Genomic DNA, 26,685 nt, shown 5'->3' with positions numbered 1-26,685 from the left:
TGCTACACTCTGTGGTGCTGTGGTGGTTCTATTGCAAAAAGAACAATTGATGGACAGAATGCAGAACAATGTCATACATTCAACTCAGTACAGAGATCTGGGCCTATATCCATCGTTTTTTTGCTCACCATGCCTTTCCAGTTTGAACCCAGCCATATGCAAATCAGTCTTGACCCTGTGCCCAATGGGAACAGTCGAGCCCGAACTGCCAGGCCAAGTCCTCCCTAGACTGGAAACAAGCATCTTGGGATTGGTTTCGGGGTTTCACCCCTCATCAGCCAGGATAGCTTGAATCCAGTGTCATGGAGAGCACAGGACCCACGTCTGGGCATAACCGTCCCACTCGGGTTACAATTGCAAAAGAACAATTGATGGACAGAATGCAGAACAATGTCATACATTTACTCCTGTACAGAGATCTGGGCCTAAGTGCTTTTATTAAGCTCATGGTAAACTGCCAGGAGGCTTGTTGGAACTTAGAAACTGAACTTGCTGACTTCGAGCCAAACCACACTTTCTTTCTGAAAACACAAATGCTGTGGCAATGTGTTCTACATTCTGGTTACCCACACTGAATGGCCCATCTTCAAGTCCTGGATACTGGGTTTACAGCCCAGCAATTGCTTGCCATTCGTTGACTTTATTATCGCTCTCATTTGCGTGCTTTGCTTCTTTGTGGTTTTCCCTGCCCCAGCTTGTCCATCTTGTGTTTATCCCTTCCTTGGAACATAGATTCTTTGTAGGCTCTTTGATTTGCTCGCTTTTAACCTTCACCACTCACTTTTAAGGAGCAACTTTTTTTAGCACTCCATGAGAGTGTATTTTTTTTCAGCTACTGGTACCCACTTCTTAAAACAAAGCTTACTTCCAATGTATTGCTTTTTAAAGTACTTTATTCGCTTCTATCAGTAAATAAAATAAATGGCACCTGTGCCATCTTTTGAGTATGCATGGCTGATTAAAAAATGCATGTCAACACGCATGCATGCACTTACAAAATTATACAATTGCCATGGGCAGGTTTTCATCCTATTTTTTTCTTTTGGCCTTGCTACACAGCACCTTTACAATCGGTTACACCATCGCCAAAAACTATTGCCAAATCTGTGGGTCTCAAAAGCGCGACTGAGTGACTTTGTCAATGCTTCTTGATCTTCGAAATCACAAAGATATGGTAAAGTACATGTCTCTGGCAGATGGGAGAGTCTGACCTTTTGTAGAAGGGCGGCCATGGAAGGCCACCTGGTGGACGGCGCAGAGATTCATACCTAAGACGAACTGGGTTTCATTGTCAGTGCTAAAACAACATGCAATTGGAGTTTTCATACTAAATGTCCCGTCAAAGAGGGTTTGGAGCACGCCTATATTTTAATAAATATACTTGTAGTGCGTTAGTCATGTTTTTTTAATCGTCATAACCTGCGTGCCTTAAAGTTTACTAGGCACAGTCTGCGAAAATCAAAGGCCCTGAGTTTGGCCTACGTGTGCGTGCCAGAAGGACGGACGCCGCGTGCCCGGAGCGTGGGCCTGACGTGAGGCGCGCGCTCCATCTGCGGTACGGCTCCCAACCAAGAGCAGATTAAACACGCAATGCTGCCAGCAGTGCTTGGGAGGCGAGACCCCAGGCTGTGCCAGTAATACTTCACATGGCGTCCCTGCCAGCCCGGCAGGCCTCTGGCACACGGCTCCCTAGGAAAATATTGGTCACACTGTTTTGTTCCTTTGCCCTTCTCTCCTCTTTGCTTCACGACACCTTCTTTGTTGTGACTTTTAGTATGAATATATGGTTCTTAGATGTGATTTTCTTTCGACTTCTCTGGCTGTGTGAGCTTTTGCCATCAGCAGTATTTGCTTTTTTCTTCTACTTGCATCTTTTCACTCCCCAGCACATATAATGTAGAATTTATACCGCATCCGCATCATACTATTGAAAAGGCCACAAAGAACTCCGATTCAGGTCAATTTTCTGGGACGAGCTTTCAGTGCATGGTTGAAAGGTTGTGGGGTTATGGTTATGCCTAGTGTGGGACATGCGTCCTCCAATCATAAGGCAGCAAGCTTGTCCCTTTGGATGAGCATGATTTGATGTAGAAAAGTATGAGAGTAGGTGGAGCCTCCCATGCAAATATCTACCCTCTTCTTTAGAAATGATCTGCATCAATAAAATATGTGAAGGAAAGAGCAGGGTAAGGCTCTTGCGGAGTCCAAAGTACTTGTCAGTTATTCTCACTTATGCAAGAATGTAATTCCAGAGCTGGGCCATCTGGACCGAGAAGGAACTCCCTCAAGTAGAAGCCACTTTTGAAGAAAGTAATGGTCAAGATTGGAGCCAACCCAGAAACTAGTGGTCCAGTTTGGCAGTAGATGCAGAGCTTAAGTTGACGGAAGAGTGGTCCAGTACTATGGGGCCGATTAGGATGGCGGACGGACTTGCGTCCGTCCGCCATCCCAGAGGTGGAGGGACCGTCCGCATGGACTGCGGAGGTCCCTCCATGCAAATCAGGATGTGACCGCCACCCTGGCGGTCACATCCTGGATATTTAACATTGCGGCGGGTGCTGCTTCAAGCAGCACCCGCCGCAATGTTAAAAGTGCATGTGTAACATTTACATGCACAAAGCGGCAGGCACCATGCGGTGCCTGCCGCTTTGTGCATGTAAATGCTGGGGGGTACCATAGGTACCCCCCATGTGCACCCCCCACCCGCCTACGCCCTGGGGGCCCGCAACGGGCCCCCAAAAGCAAAAGTACACATGCTTTTCCACGGCGGAAAAACCGCCGCGGAAAAGCATGTTTACTAATGCTTCCTAATTTGGCTGGCGGTGTCTGATAGACACTGCCAGCCAAAGGAGAGCTTTTCCGCCGCGGTTGTAATCCGACCGCGGCGGAAAAGCAGCGGACAGAATCCAAGACCCACCAGCCATCGTAATGCGGCGGTGGGTCTTTGGTGACTCCGCAGAGGATTTTCCGCCTCCTCCGGGCCGGCGGTGGCTTCCGCCGGCCCGGAGGAGGCGGAAAATCCTCTATCATAATCGGCCCCATAGTGTGGATCTATGTGCGTTGCACATCATTCTAATGGTTATATGTGCTAAGCAGTCAGTGTATGGATTGTAAGGCAGGTGAGCAGTGATACCAGATCCAGGGGCTGTCTGGCTTCTACGGTCTGAATTCTCTGTAGCACGTGAAGTAGTTGGAGCGGGACTCCGAGATATAGTCAGCTGGTGTAGCTGAGAGAGAAAAGCGGTAAGAGAATGGTTGCATGAATTGTTTTAAGTAAAGTAGCGTAATGGAATATTAAACAGGGATCACATGACGTACAAAGTACATTTGATTACTTGATTTGCACTACAAGGGTTTGCAGTGCATAATCACTTCTCAATTCTTTACTTATGTGGAGAAGATTTGAAGTGAACTAGGTATTGTGACCAGAAAGTGGAAGGGTGATTCCTGGGTAATTTCCTGCCTTAGGTTCATTCACCTTCAACCCCCTCATTCCTTGCTCTGTTGTGTTTCTCTGTGTGCTCTCCTACCTCCCCTCAAGCAATTCTAAGTCTCTTTGCTTCTCTTCACCTTGCTGCCACTCTTGTCTATGCACCCTGCAGCTCTCTTACCTGTTGTCCCCCTGTCCCCTTGTCAGCTCCTGCTCACTCCACTTCTCTCATGGACCCTGCCCTATCTCCCCTGAACAGATTCTGCTCTCCTCACCACCCCCCCAACAGATCCTGCAACCAATACTAATTTCTTACATGCCCTTATCTCCTCCAACCCATCTTGCGTCATGCACACCATTCGCCTAAATAGTCCAGATTTTCCTATTTTTCTCCCTTCCTCTCTCACACCCAGACAGCTCCTGTTGTCCATTTTCTGTAATGCCTACTCCCCTTTATCCTGAACAGTTCTGTTTGCTGCTTCTCTTCGACCTTTTGCCCTTCTCTTTCTTTTCCCAACATATCTTTCTCTTAAAGCTTGTCTCATGTCCCAATGAAACAGTACTTCTGTTACCACCTTTCAGAATTAGAATTTACTGACAATATTATTCCAGAAAACCGCATAGCATCGTGACGGTACCAGGGACATGGCGCATGTGTCTACAGCCTCTGCGTTTGGGTCCACCCCACTCCTCAAAAGCCTGCACCCCCAGCCTAAGTCCTTAATATATTTTTCATCAAATCGACAGGTTAAGCAACCCCAGAAGCTAATCCATGCTTCACAAATACTTTCAGAAATAAATGATAGGTTTAAGTCTTGCATAAGGTATTACTCTTGTGAAGACGGAGAGGATCTTGGATCCTCCTGTCATCAGGGGCGTTAGTAAGGCAGAGCAATCACTGCCCATGACTGTGCTATAGTTTTCAGCCCTGTAGTTCCTTCCTAGCCTAGTTAACAAATAGGACTTAATATATTTTAATATAAAGTATGCTTTCAGCTGTTGCCAGTTTTAATAGCTGGGTTGGTCCCTGTTTTCAATCAATGTGGACTAATAGGCTGCAAAAGGAAAACATTTGATGGCACTGCTATCAGAGTGTAGGTCGTGTAAGGTTACATCCACTGATGTACACGGGGTTCAGAAGGAATGTAATGTAACTTCAGTTTACCTATAGTATAGACGAAGGTCTATGACAACTCTGTGCAGCTGCCGTCCCCGCCATTTTTTTATCCCTGCCATATTTTTTTTATTTTTCCCTTTAAGCTCCCCATAGCATCCGGTTAGAAGGGCCCCTAATCCCTAGGCATCACCCAAACTGCAGGTTAGGTATATCAGGGCTACCCCTTGCATGATCCCTGAGAGGTGAGTCTCCACCATTGGTCTCCCCAAACCTTTTTGCTGATGGACCAGCCCCACTTAGTCCCTTCAAAAGATCCCTAGCTGCCGGGAGCTGACTCCTAGTGTTTTTAGGATACAAATTGGGCAGCTGCCCATGTACGTTGAAGTCCAGAAGTTCGGGCGGCAGGGACTCCATTGTGCATGTATATATTTTTAATGAATCTAATGCTGGTGAGCATTAATGTGCAGCAAATTCTTGCATGACTCGTCACAAACATTAGTGTGGCTTTCTTCCATCTCACAGGATGGAGTCGGCATTGGTGGGGATCATTGATGACATCAGAATGCTTCTTGACCATGGTTCTTCAGCTGCCCTCATCATAGTCGATCTGTCAGCAGCCTTCAACATGGCCTCCCGCTCCATCCTCCCCTAGAGGCTCTTCCAAATAAGCATCACGTCAGAAGCGCTCTTGTGGCTTGCATCCTTTCTCTCCTAAATCACAATCCGCCTTTTTGCCTCCTTTCAAATCGACCCCTCAGGAAGATGCATGTGGTATTCCTCAGTGATCTTCCTTCAGTCCCACCCTTTTTAATATATACTCCACTCTTGCATGCCTTCGGCTGTAATCTCTTGTCATATGAGGACGACACTCAAGTAGTTGTGACCATCTCCGACAATTCTGAGCTTGCTCGCAGCAATTTCTGCCTTTTAGTTCAGTTGTACTTTGAAAGAGCAACAAATGCCTTAAACTCAGCACAGACAAATCCGAGGTTCTGCTTTTCAGCAAGAAGGCTAACCGTTTTGACTCCTCCTGGTGGCCCTGTGACTTTGGTCTCCCTCTGACACCAGAGAGCAGACAAAGAACCTAGAGATAGTTTTTAACTGTAATCTTACCTTCTCTAAACACATAGGCAAGTTCCCAGTACATGCTTCAATCTCCTTCAGATGAGCAGTAAGGTATTCCCACATCTTCCTCTTTCTGTACGCAAAACTATAGTCTATGCAATAATCACCTTCTACCTGGACTATGGCAATGTCATTTATTCGGGGCTTCCAGATCACTTTACCCGCAGACTTCGATTGGTTCAGAACTCCCCAGCTTGACTGATTCTCCAGCTTTGACTCTATTTCTGAGGTTCTGAAAGCCCTTCTTTGGCTTCTCATTAAAAAAGCGCACCAGTTTAAAGCCTTATGCTTCCCTCACTGTGCCCTATACAATGTCGGCTCCCATTTACCTTCGGGAAAAATTCAAGCACTTGTTTCCATTGAGTGCCTTATGATGCTTCTCATCTCTCACATTGTCACTCCCCTTCATCACAAAAGCGAGACTCAGGGGTTGAGCCTTCTCCTACTTATCGTCTAAACCCAGTAGGGGCCTGTGGAGGGAGTTCCGCGGGGCGGTGGTTCAGGGCGGGGTAGGGGCAGAGTTGGGGGGGGGGGTAGTAAACTCCGTCTCACGGCCGATCGGAGTAATGTAAAGAAATAAATAAATAAAATAAATTTCATTGCGTGTGCTGAAACGCATTTTATTTATTTATTTATTTGCATTACTCCGGTCGTCCGTGAGCCGGAGTTTACTACCCTCCACACTGCCCCTCCCCCGCCCCGCCGCCCACAGAACTTCCTCCATGGGCTGCTACTGTCTAAACCAGTGATACTCAAAGTGCGGGCCGGGGCCACATGCGGCCCTCCTGACCTTTACATGCAGCCCTCTGCTCAACAGTAGCACTGGGCTGCTGTTTATTCAACACAGCACTGACATTAAAAATATGTTAAATAAATAGATATACATTTATTTAAAGGTGAATTTAAGTTAAAGAAAGCAAGTAACTAGGGTATCCTGGACAGCTTACATTTATTTAGAAACACCTTTATTTTTAAAGACATCTTATGGCAAAAGTGTAAACGTATGTTAAAGTCTGTTAAACATTCGAAAAGTGTATATTATTAACATGCAAAACCTTTTCACCGTAGTACATCAGATTATATCAGTGCATCCAGAAGTATTTTGTTTTAGAAGTGATAATGTTAAAACATGAATTTTGAAATGTTCACACCCCCCCGCGCACCCGTCCTGATAACAGTGCCAATAGTGAACTAAGAGGCAATGCAGTGTTATATGCACCTTAGGTAGCCTTGGTTTATATCATACATGAACAACACTGTGGTTTATTGAATCAAACACAGGAGAAGGTTTTTACAACACACATCTTGAAGTCATGGATTTCGAGATCCTCATTTGTACTAATAAAAAGGAGGGAATGTAAAATAAAACAATTGCCCAGGAGCACACAATTTAGTTAAGTGGAGAAGCCGGGATTAATCCCAAATTTTTGGTTTCGCATTGTGCAATTCAGACACTAATATGCTTTGCTTCCCCTTTATCCATCTTACAGTGAATGGCTCCCGAACCCCCGACCGCCACCCTGCTGGCCCTCCATCATATCACAGTCCAAACTTTGTGGTCCCTGGAAAAAAATTTACAAATACCCATGATCTAAACTTTGGAATTGTCTTCCATGTTCATTGAAAAATACACAGGACAAGGTTGCAGGCTGTATTCAACAATTAGTTCCATCAAACTGGATACCTTCTTGCAGAAGGCCAGCTGAAATGGATGTGCTGCTATGAAGAAGCTCTAATCTAGAGAAACCTGTATCTTTAGCCCAGTGAATTTGCCCATTCTGGAAGATTGGCTTTGGTGGTTTGTCCTGTTTCTCCAGAGGTCTGAAAGTCACAAAATGTTTTAAATCTCAACTTTTCAGAGGTCTTTGGAGAAGTCCCATTATACACGGGTCCCAGGACAGCAAGAACAGCATTTTGAGGGTCATGACTCACTCCAGCAGAGGCCACCAGTAGGGTCCAGTCCAGGTCCGTTAGCTACTAGTCGACTGGCTATTTCAGAGAAAAGGCCTCTTGGAGCTAGTTTTTCACCTGTGTCCTCACAGGATGTCAGCCAAATGACCCTTGGAGAATAGTCTTGTCCAGGGTACACGTGGGAGCAGGCCCAGCCCTTTCAGGTCCCCTCACAGGTCTCAGACCACAGGTGCAGTCCTTCTTTTGTTCTTCCACAGGTCCATAAAGTGTTCTGAGGACGGTGCCTTGGGACACCATGTCCCTACTTGGCACCAGCTAATGGTCAGGGATGTCGCCTGGATCCTCCCTGATCAATGGGGTAAAAGTTCCCTGGGGCAACCCTACCAAATTTTGCAGCAGTTCCTGTTTGCCTTTTGGCAAACAATTCCATAGTGCACCTTACTTCCGAAATCAAAGATAAAAAACCCTTCTCCCCTTTAGAGAGCCTTTGTGCCCACCCAGAGGTGTGGTTGGGGTAATGAGCAGCCCCCTTCTCTGTGGTCACTCAAAACCGGTTCTGGGGTATAGCTCTCCTTCCCCTGAGTTTGGCACCATGCCAGCCTAACTAGGGGCAAAGGCTGACCCTTTTGAAGTTAATTAAGTTCCTGGGTCCACCCCAACTTGTCTTCCTACCTTGGAAAGGAAAACACACACTGGTCATTGTCACTGCTCTGGGATCAGTTTTCATGTCTCTTTATGGGCAAGCACGTGCCGTACAATTGCTGAAGAGCTAATATGAATTAGCCACTGGGCGCTTCAGATAGAGAAAATACATCTTGTTAAAAGTAACTTATTAAAAAATGTATTACAAATTTGACGTCACCATTGAATTAGGTTTTTAATAGATATTAAAAAGAGTTGTTTATTTTTCTAGATGGCCACAAACCCGAGATAGCACAGTTAATATTATAATATGTACTCTAGTTTTCTCATAGAACAGCCAGGGCCTTACAGAGAGAAAATAGCTTTTAGAGCTTTACCACTGCAGGGACATGGTGACATTACATTCCAAACCATGTATTATGTACTTATATGAATGTTAAATAAGCCCAATAGGATTTAGCCAATTTAACCATATTTTAGGGGTCAGAGAACACGCACTTGAGCCTGGACAGGCAGTGTAAAAAAACAGCAGCATCAGTCCAGGAAAAGGGGGTGAGCATGCAAAAAAGGGCATTTTCTCACATATTGTACTTGCAGCTTCTCTGCTTGTGTGCTCAAAACGCCACCTCGAGACTATAAATCCCACACTGAACCCTGTCTCACTGTATAAGATTGTGCATTATGGTGTGTATTAAGTGTACTTCCAGATTGGATTGCATTTTGTTTATATGTATATACATATTAGTACAGGAGGTATATCCCTTCTTATTGGGTGAAAATAATCAAGGGAATCGAAAGTTGAAATTATTGTTCTGAGTGTTTTGTCTTTATGTTCCCTTTGCAGGGCGTTCAGGGGATGTGGGGAATGTCAAGACCCTTGGAAATAACTACCAGTTTGCTGTGGATGTGAGTGACTTCTCCCCTGAAGATATCATTGTCACCACCTCCAATAATCAGATCGAAGTCCGTGCCGAAAAGGTAGGAAGTAATCCACCCCAGGTTGCCTTTCTAGCCAACCAGAGGTCCCTGCAATCGGGAACAGTTATTGTTTATTTTTTCCTTGCTTTATGTAGCACCAAAGATGTCCCTAAACAGATACATTATGGAAGGTCCTTTACAAATAAAATGGGTTCAAAGATTTTTGGGAGGCAGATGGTACAGGCGAGACAGAGTCAGTTTATGAGTCCAACTGGGGGTAGGTGTTTTAGGCAAGAAAAGCAATCGACACAAATCAGATTGGACCAGCCTTTGTCCAGCCAGTAGATACGTTAAATTCCCGATAACTCGAGGGCATATTATCAAGGCGGGCGATATGAGATTATCGCCTCTTTTGCGGCCGGTTTTGGCCGAAAAGCAGCGATAATTTTATCGCCCTATTAGCAAGCTGTCGCTAACAGCAGTTAGCGACAGCTTGTAGGCGATAGCGAGCGGTTTGGGGCCCGCTTTGCATGTCAGCTAAATTTATCCCATATGACATGCAAAGTGGGAGTACCCAACCTGTTAGAGACTGAAAGCAGTCGCTAACATCGCTATCGCCTATTATCAACGCAGGCGTAGCGATGAAAAAATTTGCGCTAAGCGCGAATACCGCCAAAACCTAACGCCTGCTCAGACCACTTCTTAGCCTGTATATCCAATGGGAGGTGGATATTCAGGTTAAGTCCCTATTAGCGATAATGCCTGAATATCGCTGGATTTCCAGCGATATTCACGCATTTCGCCGCTATCGCCGGATATTTTATCGCTTTGGAGATAAACGTTGCTAATAGCACGATATCTCTGTAATAAAATCCGGCGATGCGCGGCGATAAAAAAATTATCGCTAAGCTCATTTAGCGATAAATATCGATAGTTGTTGATAATATGCCCCTAGATCCCATCTTATTTGAGTTAATTGAAAGCTTAATTGAACAGTCATTTTGGGGAATTTTATGAGAAACAGGAGGTTTACTGTGTTCTCGAATATAGTTTAAACTCAATAGGTGTGTGTGTGTTTTCATATGTTGTGAAGAACAGTATAGAATATATTCTTGATTTTGTCAAAAACTTTGGGGCATATTTACTAGGAAGTGGCGGAGCGGGCGATAGCTACCTTGGCTTAACACCGCGCTCCACTACTTCCAATATGCTGTACCATATTTACAAGGGTACAGTGCAGCCCTGCGTTGCCCCTGCGCTGGCACTAATTTTAGAAGCCTAGTGCCAATACAGACACCTTTGCACCCTAGTTCAAGGGTGCCTGCGTTGTAGGGGAAGATTGTTTATTGCACAGGAAGGTGTCCCTTCCTGCACTTAAACAATCTGAAATGACATTTTGAAACTTCTATGTGTGCTGCACATAGAAGTTGCAAACGTACACCTCGTCAGCTCAATTAAGGCTTGAGTTCGGCCTACAGAAACAACAAATAGCACGTAAGGGTGCTTACGTAACATGCTGGCACAAAGTCAAGAGTGCTGAGATGGGCACCCTGAACACTTACATCTGGAAAGAGCTGGAAAGAAAAATGGACTGCCCTGCAATGGTCTATCTCCAAGCAGCAATAAACACCCTTGTGCTAAAAGACCTCTGGGAAGCGAGTTGTACACATAAATGCTTTAAGCGCCTTGTTAACAAAACTGTGAAGATAAAATCCCTGGAAGAAGATAAAGTAGTACTAACTAGGAGGACTCACGGGTGGTTCGTGATCCAGAGCGGCAAATAACAAAAGGATCCCTTTTTCTGATTTTAATAGCAGCTAGGACTAAATGAGTCCCCCTACTCAACCTTATTTTATGGTGGTCATATTAGAAAGGTCCAAATTAGGAGTGTGCCACACAGAATAACAAATTCACAAATCTAACACGATTTAGACAATTTTTGAGTAATTCTATGGCAGACTGTTGTGGTACACATTCGGCAAAAAATGAGGAAAAAACAGAACACCATAATACCACTGAAAGATACTTTAACGAAGTGAGGTAAAATATTTGACCTCCAAACCCACAGGAATTAAATTAAAAAGCCTGGGTCAACTGGACATACCGAAAGAGTTAGCCCGAACAAGTACTACGGAACAGGTGGTAGAAATAAACAGAGTTCCAGTACGATACTTTTAAACTAAAGCTGCAACTTGGAGTATATCCATAAAATTGTTTTTATAAAAGAAAGCATTGTCCTGAAGAAGGTGACCAACGTTTTCACCGAAACGCCGCGTCGACAGTTTTTCTTGTTTTATATATAATGTTTTTTTTTTTTTAAATGTGTGTTGAAATGATATGTAATGTTATGTTTGAATAAATTGTATGAAAACTTGATTTTAACAATATGGTTACAAATAAGTAGACTGAAAATCTCTTTTTATAATAAATAGTAAGAATTGCAAAACTCATCTTTTCCTCATTTTCTGCCGAATGTGTACCACAACAGTCTGCCATAGAATTACTCAAAAATTGTCTAAATCATGTTAGATTTGTGAATTTGTTATTCTGTGTGGCACACTCCTAATTTGGACCTTTCTAATATGACCACCATAAAATAAGGTTGAGTAGGGGGACTATTCATTTAGTCCTAGCTGCTATTAAAATCAGAAAAAGGGATCCTTTTTTTATTTGCCGATTATCGACCCATTCCCTTTTTCTCAAAGGCTGCTTCCCAATACAACTTTTTGTGATTTCGTGATCCAGAGCTACACCAGGCCCCTACCACAGGTATACCTAGGCACTGGCTTCTCAAGGACGGCGAAGGAATCCTTTCTGCAGATGAGGATGGGGGTAATACCATCAAAAGAACACCTTCCCCCGTGGAGACGCTTGGAATCCAACACAAAGTACAGACTCTGCGAAGACCCAAAGGAGGACGTTTTGCACTTGCTATGCAGCTGCAAAGCCCTAGATAGTGAACGAAGGAGACAATTAACACAGCTTTGGAACCAAAGACGTCTGCGAACCCACCGACAAGCCTTGTTGGCAAGCTTTAACGGGGAAGACATTCAATTAGCCTGTAGACTGGTTCGCTTAATGAAATTAGTAAACAACGCGCTAAACCCAGGAGCTAGTCCATGAACTGGATAAACTCTGATCTGTTTTTGTACATATTTACATTGTTTTATATTTATTAACATTGCAAATTTTGAAACGCTTTTATATTAATGTTATTGTATTGAATTGACCTGTTTTCTTTTCTTTTTCTTTTTTATGTGCTTTGCAAAAGTGCTTAACTATGTATTTTTAGAACAATTGCAAAGATTTTTATTAATCGTGCAATAAAGAATTTAAGTGTTACCTTGGCTTAACACCGTGCTCCACTACTTCCAAAACGCTGTACCATATTTACAAGGATACAGTGCAGCCCCCTGCGCTGGCACTAATTTTAGATGCCTAGTGCCAATACAGACACCTTTGCACCATAGTTCAAGGGTGCCTGCGTTGTAGGGGAAGATTGTTTATTGCGCAGGAAGGTGTCCCTTCCTGCACTTAAACAATCTGAAATTACATTTTGAAACTTCTATGTGTGCTGCACATAGAAGCTGCAAACGTCATTTTTTTATTGATTGTTTATGTGCAGGAAGGGTCACTTTCCTGCACAAGAACAATCGATGGCCTTTTGCTGTTTCTATGTGTGCTGCACAACGCAGCAGCACATATAAAACCTGATTTTAGAAAGGGCGTTTTGTCGGTGTCATGCAACTAATTGGGATGTCTGAACAGGTGTTCAAGACCATATCTCTGACTGCATGAGTGCCATTTAGATAATAGTCTAATGACCAATAGGGGCTGTCTGAAGGCTGGCTGATATTCTTTGGTGGCCAGCAGGTTAAGTCTAGATGTGAGCTCTGAGGGTTGGCTAGTCGGAAGAATAATAACAAAAGGATCACCCTCGGATAGAGACTAAACAAGGAAAAAAGGATCCTGGAAACCAAACTTGCCTCTCTAATGAAGCACAGATAACTGTCTGGACCATAACTAAACAAAGGCTGCTACAACAAAAAAACTTTCTATTTGTGTATCTCACAAGATTATCAAACCAGCAACAGGAGACTCAAGCCTGTGTTTTTATTCAACTAATTACCATATTCTAGGAGTTGCAGTCGTTGTTGCCTTGAAATAATACGCTTGAACTATAGTGCAAACTTACACCGATCTGTGAAAAGAAGAGGACAGTTATGTAAACACTGCTAATGTACAGCCATTTAATCACACTCAAAGAATGCTGACTGAAGAGTGGAAGTACTCAACCTTATATGTGGTGTACAAGAAACTTCTGTGCCATGTATACGCTTACTGTAACTTGAGAGCACCGTGGAACCAAGAAGACTTTTTTTTTTACATAGAACGATTTCAGAAATGCTCACGGGCCACCTGAAACAATGCTCGACCACCTCTTAATGTTGGTTCTGTTCTTCCCCACATATGCCTCCGACCAATATGCCCCCCCAAGCACTACCTCCCTATTCACCAGTGACCGCATGTCATGTTGTGGTGAGGTTGCCAAAGCAACCATCAATGTGCTCCTCAATAAAACAATAAGACACTGCTTCTATATATATTTCTTAATTAAGAAAATAAAAACAGTGGCCTGCACTAACAATGCGTGGAGAAACTATCACAGAACCCCATGCTCTATTCCCCGCTCCTGCCCCTACGTGATCAACATAACCTACCGGTCACGCAAGAAGCCATTTGCAAGTGCATGCTTCTCAAGCTAGGCATACACACTTGGGGGGATCTATACCAAAAGGGGCAATTTAAAGCTCTAAAACCGAGGCACAAGAAACCTAAGAAAAAAACGCAAAAAGGGGGCAGGGTAGAAACACCCTGACCCCCAGGCCTGCTCAGCGGGGTCCCACAAAGACCCCCAAGGCCCCAAAAAGTTTTGTTTTTTTAAATCGGCAAAATCTGCACAAGGTGCGCGGATCCTGCTGATAAAAAAAAACAAAGCGCTAATGCCCAATCCCCTCCACACTGCCCCGGGGACCGCCACCCCCGGGCCAAAGTATGAGTAATTGCAAGGGCACACGGCCCCTCGCAGCCCCGGGGACCGCCACCCTGGGGCTTTTTTTATGAATAAATACACTGTGTGGAGGGGCTCATGCCCCGGGGACCACCACCCCCGGGGCATTGTAAAATATGGGAGGAGGGCCGCGCGGCCCCCTCCTGGAGCCGTGTCATGGCCCAGGGGATCGCCACCCCCCCGGGCCGGCTCCTGCAGTGTCCCGGGGTGCCCACCCCTGGGACACTGTAGTTTGCAATGACAGGGGGGGAGCCTCGGGGCTCCCACCCTGTCATTGCAAACTGCTTTGCTTCATTGAAGCGAGAGCAGGGAAACCTGCTCTCACTTCATTGAAGCAAAGCAGATTGCTTTTCCACATGGGGAGCAGCATGTTAGCTGCTCCCCATGTGGAAAAGCAATGCCGGCTCCCGAAGGACGCGGGGAGCTGGCTGGGACCGTGGGTGGATTGGGGACCCCCCACGGTCCCCAACGGAGAGGGCCAGCCCCGGGGGATGGGGTCCCCGGGGCTACTAGTGGCCCAGGAGGGGGGCCACACGGCCCCCTCCCCAAAAGTTAAAAAAAAGAAAAATAGAAAGGCCGGCCCCGGGGGATGGGTTCCCCGGGGCCATTAGTGGCCCGGGAGGGGAGCCACGCGCCCCCTCCCCCTACCCAACAGTTTAAAAAAAAAAAAAGGAAAAGGCCCCCTTCCACATATTTTAAATTAAAAACAAAAAAATTAGGGTGCAAGCCCTGAGGGATGGGGTACCCAGGGCCAAAAAAATAGAAAAAGAAGGGGGGGCTACACAGCCCCCCTTCTTAAAAAAAAAAAGACTGGCTACGCCCCCTCCTTTCATTAATTTGCAAACGCGCCCCCTGGCGTGTTTGAGGAGGGGGAACAAATTCCCCTTGAATACTGGGGGTCCCTGGGGGCCAACTAGCCCACCAGAAACCTCCAGGACGCGCTAGGGGGCTGCATTGCAGAGAGGTGTTCTGAGGCCAAGCCCCTTTTTACACCTCTCTGCAGTGCAGCTCTGTGGCGCTTACTGGAGGAAGCTGGTGGGCTAGTTGCACCCTAGGGACCATCAGTATTCAAGGGGAGTTAATCACCCAACTTAAAACGTGCCAATAGGGCGTGTTTCAACAGTGGTGATGGGAGAGGCCTGAGTTCACGTGTGCAAACACACCCTGTGGCGAGGTTTGAGTTGGGGAATTAATTCCTTGTCAATCCTGAGGGTGCCTGGGGGCCAACTAGCCCACCAGGTACCTCCAGTCAGTGCCACGGAGCTGCATTGCAGAGTGTTGTAAAAAGGCCGTGGCCTCTGAACACTTCTCTGCAACGCAGCCCCCTGGCGCATACTGGAGGTACCTGGTGGGCTAGTTGGCCCCCAGGTACCCACAGGATTGAGGAGGAATTAATTCTCTAACTTAAAACATGCCACAAGGCGTGTTTGCAGACATGTCACCTCCGGCCACGCCCCCTTCCTTCACCACTGCGCAAACGCGCCCCGTGGCATGTTTTAAGTTGGGGAATTAATTCTCTTTCAATAGTGAGGGTTACTGAGGGCCAAATAGCCCAACAGGTATCTCCAGTATGCTCCAGGGAGCTGCGTTGCAGACAGGTATTTAGAGGCCACGCCCCTTTTTACACCTCTCTGCAACGCAGCTCTGTGGCACTTATTGGAGGTGCCTAGTGGGCTAGTTTGATCCTAGGGACCCTTAGGATTCAAGGGGACTTAATCTCTCTACTTAGAACGGCCACAGGGTGCGTTTACACAGTAGTGAAGGGAGGGGACGGGGCCTGAGGTGACATGTGCAAAAACACCCTATGGCGCATTTTAAGTTGGGGAAAAAAATCCCCTTCAATCCTGAGGGACCCTGGGGGCCAAGGAGCCCACCAGGTGCTTCCAGGAAGCACCACTGCGCTGCGTTGCAGAGAGGTGGTGCAGGCCGTGCCCCTTTTTACATCTCTCTGCTACGCAGCTCTGTGGCGCTTACTGGATGCACCTAGTGGACTAGTTGGACCCTAGGGACCTTCAGGATTCAAGGGAAATTATTTCCTCAACTTAAAAAGCGCCACAGGGCGTGTTTGCACAGTGGTGAAGGGCAGGCATGGTGTAGGAAAGTGGCTCTATATATACTGGACCGAAGTAAAATCAGCCAAACTACGAATTCCAATTTACTCACCTGTTATCAGGAGAGACCTCAGTGCTGCATCTTTGAGCCCAGTACTGATCCTGAAAAGTAATTCTAACCGTACTTACCAGTAACTTGAATTTCCTTCTATAGGATATCATTGCCTACTATATAAAATATATATAAATATATTTAAAAAAATATAAAAATAAAAAAACAATATTAGAATTTCAATATTTTTCAAAACATTTTTTTTCAATTTTTATAAAAAATATGTAATCTAATTAAAAAAATAAAATATCTAAAAATAAATAGTTTAAAAAAATGTAGTAAATCAGTATCAACAAAAATAAATATAACAATTAATACATTTAAAAATTGTCATTTACAAAACCTTTGAAATTCACTGAAAAAACCATAAGTTTCAGACATGTTATATTAGTAATTAGCATTTAAAAAACCTTTGTAATTCACTGAAAAAACCATAGATTTCAGACATGTTATAGTTAGGAATTAGCCTTTAAAAAAAACCTTAGAAATTCACTGAAAAAACATAGGTTTTAGGGGTGTTATAGTTAGATGGACATTTCACTCGTACAAAACCATTGAAATTCCTCCGGTATAGTTAGTCGTACTAACTATAACTCGCGCGCCCGCAATCCACTGCTGATGATGCCACATATTACATCGGTGATGTCATTTGATATGTCATCAGTGATGTCATCAGTGATGTCACTGACCATGTCATGAATGATGTAATATGTGACATCATCAGCAGTGGATTGCGGGCGCGCAAGTTATAGTTAGTACAACTAACTATAACGGAGGAATTTCAATGGTTTTGTATGAGTGAAATGTCCATCTAACTATAACACCCCTAAAACCTATGTTTTTTTCAGTGAATATATATATATATACATATATATATATTACCTAGTGGCTATCACCATTAGGTATTTATACGTAGTTTGCTTTTCCTTAGATGGAGCATTTTTTGGTTTGCTCGTAAGTTTGGACCCATTCGTCAAATCTTCAAGACATTTCTCCCCCCAAAAAGTTCATCCACCGCAGCTCTTTCCTGGAAAGTTTCGGGGTGATTTGTCTGGCAGGGGCCGAGAAAAAAGTGGGGTGCCAAAACGTGAATTCTCCATGCATTTTCCATGGACTTCTTTAAGACATGCTATTACAAAAAATGCTACATGAAATTACATCAAATTTGCCAGGAAGCTAGATCTTGGCCCGCCGGTTGTGCTTTTTTTTGATTTGGTGTAAATCCATTCAGTAGTTTTTGAGATATTAAGAGTAAAGCATATTTGTATATTTTGGCCCCGTGTGCGTCCCGCAAGAGTGCAAAATCAAAAATGGTGCACTGTGATTGATCGAGAGGCTGGGCTTTCTTGTGGGTCTTTACACTCTTGTGGGAGCAAGAGGCTCCAGCGAATCCCGCAAGCAATTTGTTTGGCTGGCTGTTGGAACGTTATAAAGAAATAGCCACCATTACTGTTTACTGTGAAAAATTGTAGGCATTGTGGAAATGACGTAAAAAAAAGTCACACAATGGAGCAGCAGAATGGCATGCTGCACCCATAGATTTAAAGAGGGGGTGTCTAAGAGATAACTACTGTAAAGAAAATAAATGTATATTGTGTTTAACTAGTTTTTATGATCTCGCAATACTCCTGCATGATCGTGAATAGTAAAAAGGAGCAGATGAGTTCTCAATACACTCTATTAGTAGGAATGCATATTGTGATCCTTGTTTTTGAGAGGAAGCCTGTAAGAGATAAGTACTGTGATGATTAGAATGTTAATTTTATTTTAAACAGAAATGTTCCGATCTTGTGCGATCCCCACAAGGTCTTGAAAAGTAGGAAGGAGAGGTGATGTTTGAATACACTCTGGTATGCACACTTGTTACTGTAGAAAGGTTTTACTGGGGATGGTGGTTATCAGAGTCTACTATTTACGCCCCTAGGCTTGTTAAGAGTTGTGAGTAGAGTTAAGGTTCTTCCCACATGCTACTATGCACACCCATCATCTAAGAGATGGGTGTTAGTGTGGAGGACAGTCCCTGGATGCAGTATAATATGCACAGCCGTGATCCAAGAGAGAGGTCTCAGCAGAGGCCAGTCTTTCTCCACACTCCCAAGTACACACACCTTACATCTGAGAGAGAGGTCTGACAAGAGAGGCCTGTCGCTCCTCATACACCCTACTACGCATATCTAAGAGAGAGAGATCTGAAAGGACAGTCCAGTCCATCCACACCCCCTACTATGCACACCCGTCATCTGAGAAAGAAGTCTGAAATGGGAGGCCAGTTCACATACAAACTCTTCTGTGCACAACCGCCATCTGAGAGAGAGGTCTTAAAGGAGAGGACAGTCCTTTCACACACCCTACTACACACACCTGTCATGTGAGAAAGAGATATCAAAGGAGAGGGCAGTCCATGCACACACCCTACTATGCACACCTGTCATGTGAAAAAGATGTTTCAAAGGAGAGGCCCATCCATGCACATACCCTACTACACACACCTGCCATTTGAGAGAGAGGTCTCAAAGAAGAGGCCAATTACCCCAATGCACCCTACTATGCACACCTTTCATCTGAGAGAGGTCTCGAAGGAGAAGCCAATCTATCCACACACCCTTCTAATTACACCTTTCTTCTGCGAGAGAGGTCTTAGCAGAGAGGCCAGTCCCTTCACACACCTTACTTTGCACATTTGTCAACTGACAGAGAGGTTTCAAAAGAGAGGCCAATCCCTCCCGCATCCTACTATGCATGTTTGTGGTCTGACATACAAGTCTCAGCAGAGAGGCCAATCCCTCCCCACACCCCATTACACACACCCATCATCCAAAAGAGGGATCTCAACTGAGAGGCCAGTCCTTTCACACACCCTACCATGGTCATCCATCATCTGAGAGAGAAGTCTCAGCAGAGAGTTCAGTCTCTCCTTACATCCTACAATACACCTCAGTTATATTCTGGAAAGCTCTGAATGGACAGGTTACTTTCTCCTCATAACCTAGTAGTGGGAACTATACCGTATAAGCAGGGAGGGGTAGGAAAAATCTGTCGGAAGTGAGAGGTCTCAGCAGAGAGGCTTGTGTGTTTGCACACTGTACGACCCACAACCAAGAATGCAGAACTGTTATCCTGTAGATAAAGGCTAAATGTTTGAGCTTGCAAGACTCTTGCGCGAGTCAGAGAAATATATGTGTGGAGGCAGGCATTTGGGTGCTTCCGCTCTCACGAAAGTTTCACGGGTGCCGCTATCCTAAAAAAGAAAAGGAGTTATAGCATGAAATAATCACATAATGTAGCAATAGGGTGGCTCTAAGAAGAGCCTTTGTGTTTATAGTGTGTAGTGTTAAGTTACACATAGAACTGGATGCATTTGTTGATGTTATTAAGAAAGATCCTGTTTCCTTCTGCTGTGAAGTGCACTTCATCTCTCCTACAGACACCTGATTTATAAAAACAGATATTGTTGTGATATGTAAACCCATGACATGGCCACGGAGAAATACAGAAACTTTTTTATTGATGTTTTTCCGAGACTTCTCAATCTTAGGACAAAACTCTTTTGACCATTGCCGTTTTTGCCTTCGATATATATTAGAATATACAAAGGCAGAATGAGTAAAGAGAGACATCAATTGTGAAAAAGTCTCTTTTATTTGGATTTCAAGTGCAACCCCTGTGATTGTGCCTAGGTCATTGCCACCACAGTGCACTATCATCAGGTCTGGGTGCTCACAATCCAAATGCTCTCATTCATTGGTAACAAGTGATGCCACTTAATGCCTCTATGTCCAAACCAGGTGATGTCCAAGTTTGGAAATCTAAGATTTCCGTCAGTACAACAATTAATGACATATTCTCTAGACCAGTGCATGAAGCTGTGTCCCGAATCATGGTGCAATATGGAGATGTCAGTCCCCAGCAAAGCAACATAGAGTTACAAGATAAGAGACAAAATGGGAGGGAGGCAAAAATATACGTGTAATTGGTAGATTTTTTGCAAGTAGAAAAGTAAGTTAGGTTGGGACCAACTGCTGATAATTTCGCGCAGAGTCACTTGATTAACAGGAGGAGCTTTTCTATTGGGTGATTTTGAAATTGTGCTATGGTCCTGCTGGAGTCTCGCAAGAGTCTTTAGCTTGTTCCATGCGTCGGACGGCCACCGTCCGTCTGACGTCATGGTGGGCGTGTGCGTCGGACACCTGTGGGCCGTCCGATTTGCACACATGTAGAATCCTGGGGGTAATTATTGCTGTTGGGACCTCATACGACCCCAAAAAATACATTTACTTTTTTTTTAAACCTACAAATTCACTGAAAAAACCACAGGCTAAAGCAACGTTATAATTTGTGCAATAAAAATATAATTTGTCGTTAAAAAAACTTTGATTTTCACAAAAAAAAGGTTAAAGTATTATTAGTTTGGCGAATTTCTCAGTCACAACATTAACATTTTAAACAAAAAAAAATAAAATAAAAGCATTTATAGTTATTGGCACTAACTTTAACTTGCACCGCCGCCATGCACTGCTTATGCACATTCAACATCACTCATAACATGTTCTATGACATCATTTATGACATCACTTATGACATCTCAAATGACATCATGGATGGCATCACTCATGACATCATCCAAATGTCACTATCACACATATTGCTCTATAAATAATTCTAACGTTAGAGGCCTGACAGTAAGTACAAAATAGTTCAGGAGAAAATCAACCATTACTACTGCCACCACACAAACAACTCACTTAGATGTTGAAAACAAGCATTATATGCAACATTGAGCCTATAGCACTTTACAGGTAGCATAGATCAAATTAACATTCGACCACTAATATTTGAGATACACTCATTGACTGCAGTGTTCAATATCTATACATTTGTTGACAGAAAGCCAAAATGGTGAATGCCAGTTGAAAAACAGATGCCCTACTATGGGCAGCTTTTTTCTGTATCAAACCCTTGACACTCAACTAACCTACATTGAGAAATGAAGGTGATATGAGCTGTAAAGTTGGTACTGTAAACAGTTTTTTGTCTATGGAGAGAGTTTACTCTGTATCACACTCTGTTTGCAGACAGTGAAACGCTCATGAGAAATGCACTAAAGTGCATTAAAAAAATCTACTAACAGTGTACAGTGTAAAAAAAACACTATTTGCTAAAAATAACCACAATCTGAAGGTGCTAAGGAACATACTACCTGCACTCTTCAGACTGTGGTGAAAACTTTACAGATAGCTCATCTATTCTAGCAAAACTAGCACATATCCATATCTTAGGGGACGATTACGATGGTGGGAAATCCGCCACCACTGGGCCGGCGGGGAGGACCGCTGCATCAAAGGCGGGCGGTCCTTTTTCCAGCAGCGATGGCGGGCGGAATTTGTCCGCCCGCCATCGTAATCGGCCCCTTAGTTCCTGGTACATGCAGTCTTCTATGTTAAATATAAATTATCATGCTGACACAATTCTCCTTAATAAGTCAAGGCAGCTTACAAAAGTTAGAATCTATTACATAGAATCTTCCTCGCTGTAGGAAACATTTTCTGTAGAACTAAAAAGCTTGTCTAAAGCATAATAAACACAAGTCAACTGTACACAGAGTTATTCTTAAAAATAAAATGTATAACGTGTTCAATAACTCTACACAGCAATGGTGCATTACAAGCACATGCATTTTGTAAACATGCATTAACTGAATCCTAGCTGTGCAAAATGAGGTAGAAAAGTAAAAAGGACAGCTTTGCGCCACTATGTAAACTATAAAACAAAGTAGAATACTCTTTGGATGAAGTTATCAGTGATGTCATCAATGATGTCATTTGAGATGTCATCAGTGATGTCATAAATGATATCATAGAACATGTCATGAGTGCTGTAGTGTGTGAGGTCATAAGAATTGCATGGCGGGCGCAAGTTATAGTTAGTTCTGCTAACTATAACTGCTGAATTTCTGTTGCTTTTGAGTTTAAAGCGTTGAAGTTGTTAGTTACTTTAACCTGTTTTTTCAGTGAATACATACATATTCAGTGAATACATACATATATATATATATATATATATATATATATATATATATATATATATATATATATATATATATATATATATATATATATATATATATATATATATATATATATATATATATATATCCACAAAAACCCGTTTGCTTGTGCCCAAGCCACTCTCCACAGGAAGCCGCAATGGGGTAGCAAACCCCTATAAATCCATCAAAGCGTGCTCCATGTATTCAAAAAAGGACATGACGTGGCTTAATTGCTTCCACCAGTGTGATTTATTTCATGGCTGAATCAAGGCTCAATGCGTTTTGGAGCTCCTGGCTCCTTGTTTGTGAACAAGGAGCCAGGAGCTCCGAAAATCGTTGAGACTTGATTCAGCCATGAAATAATTCATGTTGATGGATGCAATTAAGCCAATTCATGTCCTTTTTTTAATACACGGAGCACACTTCGATGGATATATATATATGTATATATATATTTTTTTTTTTACGGGTTTCACTTAACTGATAAATACCTAAATTTTCGTTGTAAAGGCATGTATGGAAAAGGCATATGCCTGGTAAAGACTAGGTTGATAAAAGCAATGCATGTTAAAGGCATTGCATGGTAATAACTGCATGGTAATGTATGGTAATGACTGTGTGGTAAAGGTTGTTTCCCATGTACAGTACATGACTTGGAGGAGAAAGCTGGTCGACCCCTAATTTTCTCTATCATACCCCAGCTTAGCCAGTTAATTGAGAGCCTAGTGACCTGTGTATGCCTTGGAGGTCACAGACCAGGATGAGTTGTGGTTAACGTGCTCATGTTGTTTTGAAGCACTCGTAGGCACTTGCAGTAAGACCTTCATGTTATTGTCCTGTCATGCAGGTATATACTCTTCCCACCCTGACACTCTCTTTGATTTTTCTTCCAGCTTGCTGCTGATGGAACTGTTATGAACACCTTCACACACAAGTGTCAATTGCCAGAGGATGTGGACCCCACCACAGTCACCTCCGCACTGGGTGAAGATGGCATGCTCACCGTCAAAGCCAAGCGGCACCCAGCCAAGCACACCGAGCATGTCCAACAGACCTTCCGGACTGAAATCAAGATCTGAGACAGTGGGGGTGTAGAAGCAACCCTTTAACCTTATGGGGAGGGGAACTGGAATTCAGCCTTAGCCGCCTGTACCTAGACATATAATAACATTCCCCAATTCTGCTATTTATTGCCTTGGGATGAACATATATCCCTAAAGTGTGATGTGTAGTCTTTGTGTGCCACTGTATCATGGGAGGTCTACTCTTGCATTTTCTCTGAGCTCTGCTGGACTCCCATTATTATAGGCTTAAGAGTGACACCATGTCACCAGGACACGTAGGGAGTTACTTAGAGTTTGGTGGATGGCTCACCATTCCTCCAGGATCGCTGCTCTTATATGCATCGGGACCCTGGCTAACAACCACCTGACAACCACTCACCATATTTAGAGAACTCTACCTGCCTGGCAAAAATCTCTGTGTCTTCAAAGGAGTCACCACCATGGCGACTCCTTGGAAGGCACTGTAAGTTTGTCAAATAGCTACAATGTTCATGCGCCTTCCCAGCAAACTTTGTTGCTTTTCCAGAACAAATTTCCAAAGTGGTACCTTGTTTAAAAAAAAAAAAGAATGACTATGTCAGCCAAGGAGAGGGGCGTAAGGCCCCTTTTTATTTTTTTTCTGTTCAGGATCGCCAGACTTTTCCTGGCGGTCCCGCACAGGAATAAATTATACCAGAATGCCCAACCTGAATAGGGCGAATAGTCCTAGTTACTTAGACCAATGGCCCGATATCTGTGCCACTGTTAGTCTAGGTTTCTGCTGGAAGAGCCAGCAGGCCTTCCCCCAGAAGAAACATGAATGTTCCCTCATCTCTAAATAGTTGAGACGGACCATTGGTTTGCCAGACAGGGTACTTCACCATATTTGTGGCAAATAACCGTATCCGCTAAATGCTAAATATCCCCCTTAGCAGTTCTGTGTTTTTAAACAAAAAATATATTCTGGGAGCAATACTCCCAGCTCCCTTGAATTAAAGTGATTGAACTACGGTGCAGAATTCACCAATCGCTAAAAAGTAAACTTGGTCCCCTGCTTGTACAGTACCATTTGATCAAACTCCCTGGATGCTGATTGTAAAGTGAAAATGCTCAGCCTGTGTGTGGTGTACATGATGCACTCTTCAAAATTCATATGCTATGTATATGCTTTCTATAACCCGAGGGCCCCGTGGGAAACAAGGGGACAGGACACGAACCAATGGATGGTGAGGGAGCAGCTGGTAACAGAGGCAGACACAACCAATATAAGAGTAAATCCTTTAATGAAGGAAGTACTGATTACAAGGGTTATAGTGGGCTTGGCAAAACTAAAGATTTAATTTAAAAGCACATACTTTAATTTTGTCCAAACCTGATATTGATCTGGCTACCAACTACATGGCCTATTGACTGTCCTTGTTTCAACCCATGTCTTCAAGGAGGAGTAAATTATTCACAACTATCCAGGCCTGTCTGTGTGTTAATTGATATGTGGGCCACAAACACTGAAGAAACACATTTCTCAAAACAAGCAACTGGTGGCCAGCTCCAGTTTCCAGTAGACTACAGACCCTACTCATGTACCCCACCTCATGTTCAGAAAGGATCTAAATTGTAATTTTCCTGACTAACTTGTAATTAATTATGCCCTTTCCCTTTTTCCCTTTCTTATAAGTATAAAATCAACTACCGTCTCAACTATCAAATCTACTCTATACTACTTTCCCATGTAGTTCTCCCCTTTTTCCTCTTAGATCTCAAGTCATAATAATGAACAATTATCAGATTCAATATTAATATTGTGTTTTCTGTACACCAAATAAGAATTTACTGTGGTCTACTTAGAAAGATAATCATTTTCTATGACAGCTCACCATTCCTTTGGCGCAGTAATATGAATGTGTGATACATTTTCCAATGCCAAGTGTAATTTCTTTCTTATTGAAAAAGGATGTACCATGTGTTGAGTATACAAAAAATATGTAAAACGCCTGCGGTGATTTCCACAGACATTAAATAAAAAACTATAGATATGTGCATGGATAGTTTAAAATCAAGACTTCAGATATCAAGTTCTACACTGCTTTGGGCTTTGAAAGAACACTGGGTGATTCCAATTGACTCGCCATTTAAGTTTCTAATCTTCTAGAACAGTGGCTCTTAACCTTTTGACTTATGTCGACCCCTACTTAATCATTACTGGAACCCAAGGACCCCCACAGAATCATGATTGGAATTCGGGGACCCAGACTGAGTGATTACTGAAAGTCAAGGACCCCGGCCTAAGTATTTTTAATCATTTGGAACTCAAAACAACACATACAAAATACAGAAACAAGCATTCATCAAACTAATATATAAATGATTAAATATTTTATCTAATTCACAAAACAAATATAAAAGAAATCTAAATTTAAATGTTAGCGGGACAGTTGGAACTTCTCTAAATTGAATTGAAACCACTCATTGTTCATAGTATATTCTGCTTGATGCTTTTTCACTGCTCCCATTAATCAATAATACATGTTATTGTACATTTTGCCTCTTTATTTATAAACACAATCTGTTAATATTATTTCATTTACTACGTTTTGTGGACCCCCAGAGTAAGCCTTGTGGCTCCTCTGGGGTTCCCGGACCACAGGTTAACAACCACTGATCTAGCACATGGGTACAAGATCTACATTTATCGATGCAGTGTGAATCTGCCTCAGCTGTTTTGCCCTTATTAATCTTGAGCGCCTTCATGCTGTTCTAGTTCTGCTTGGCACCCATCGTGGATCAGCCGTATTAGGCTTCATGTCGGACATCTTAATCTTCCCTATACTCTTGGAGACGTGTATGTGCATCAGCTAATCTAAATTCACCTCTGCTTCTAGGATTGTCCCATTTTATATGATTATCTTTTCCTTCCACTCCAGAAACAAACCAATTGTGCGTAAGTGATAGGTCTCAAACCACAAAGAAATTTAATTCTACATTGAGTTAAGTTTCATACAAGAGTATTAGCTTTATTTTTTTCATATTCGGCCAGGAATGGCCAAAATATACTTCGAAAATCTGTTTTGTGCTTGTCTTGTAATGCATCCCATTTAATACAAGTGGACTTATAATGTGGTAAAGTTCAAGCCTTCTTTTAAATTAGTCTCCACTGCAACATATTTGGATGGTATTAGCGGTGATGTACTGCACCCCACCAAACACCCGATTTCACAGCAG

At 43.3% G+C, this 26,685-nt stretch overlaps 1 protein-coding gene across 1 annotated transcript in view; it reads left to right on the top strand.

Moving 5' to 3' along the window:
- The window catches only part of HSPB7 (heat shock protein family B (small) member 7), a 55,293-nt gene extending 29,790 nt beyond the window's left edge, over window positions 1–25,503 (top strand). Inside the window, exons 2-3 of the mRNA XM_078642542.1 lie at window positions 9,070–9,203; window positions 23,317–25,503. Coding sequence (XP_078498668.1) covers window positions 9,070–9,203; window positions 23,317–23,502 — 320 coding nt within the window. The 3' untranslated portion in view covers window positions 23,503–25,503. The remainder of the gene's footprint in view (window positions 1–9,069; window positions 9,204–23,316) is intronic.
- The last annotated feature ends 1,182 nt before the right edge of the window (window positions 25,504–26,685 follow it).

The sequence above is a fragment of the Lissotriton helveticus genome, chromosome 5_1 (genome assembly GCF_964261635.1).
Source record: "Lissotriton helveticus chromosome 5_1, aLisHel1.1, whole genome shotgun sequence".
In the NCBI taxonomy this organism is placed as follows: domain Eukaryota; kingdom Metazoa; phylum Chordata; class Amphibia; order Caudata; family Salamandridae; genus Lissotriton; species Lissotriton helveticus.
Note: the sequence above shows the minus strand (reverse complement) of the source record. Positions and strands in the feature narration are given on the sequence as shown.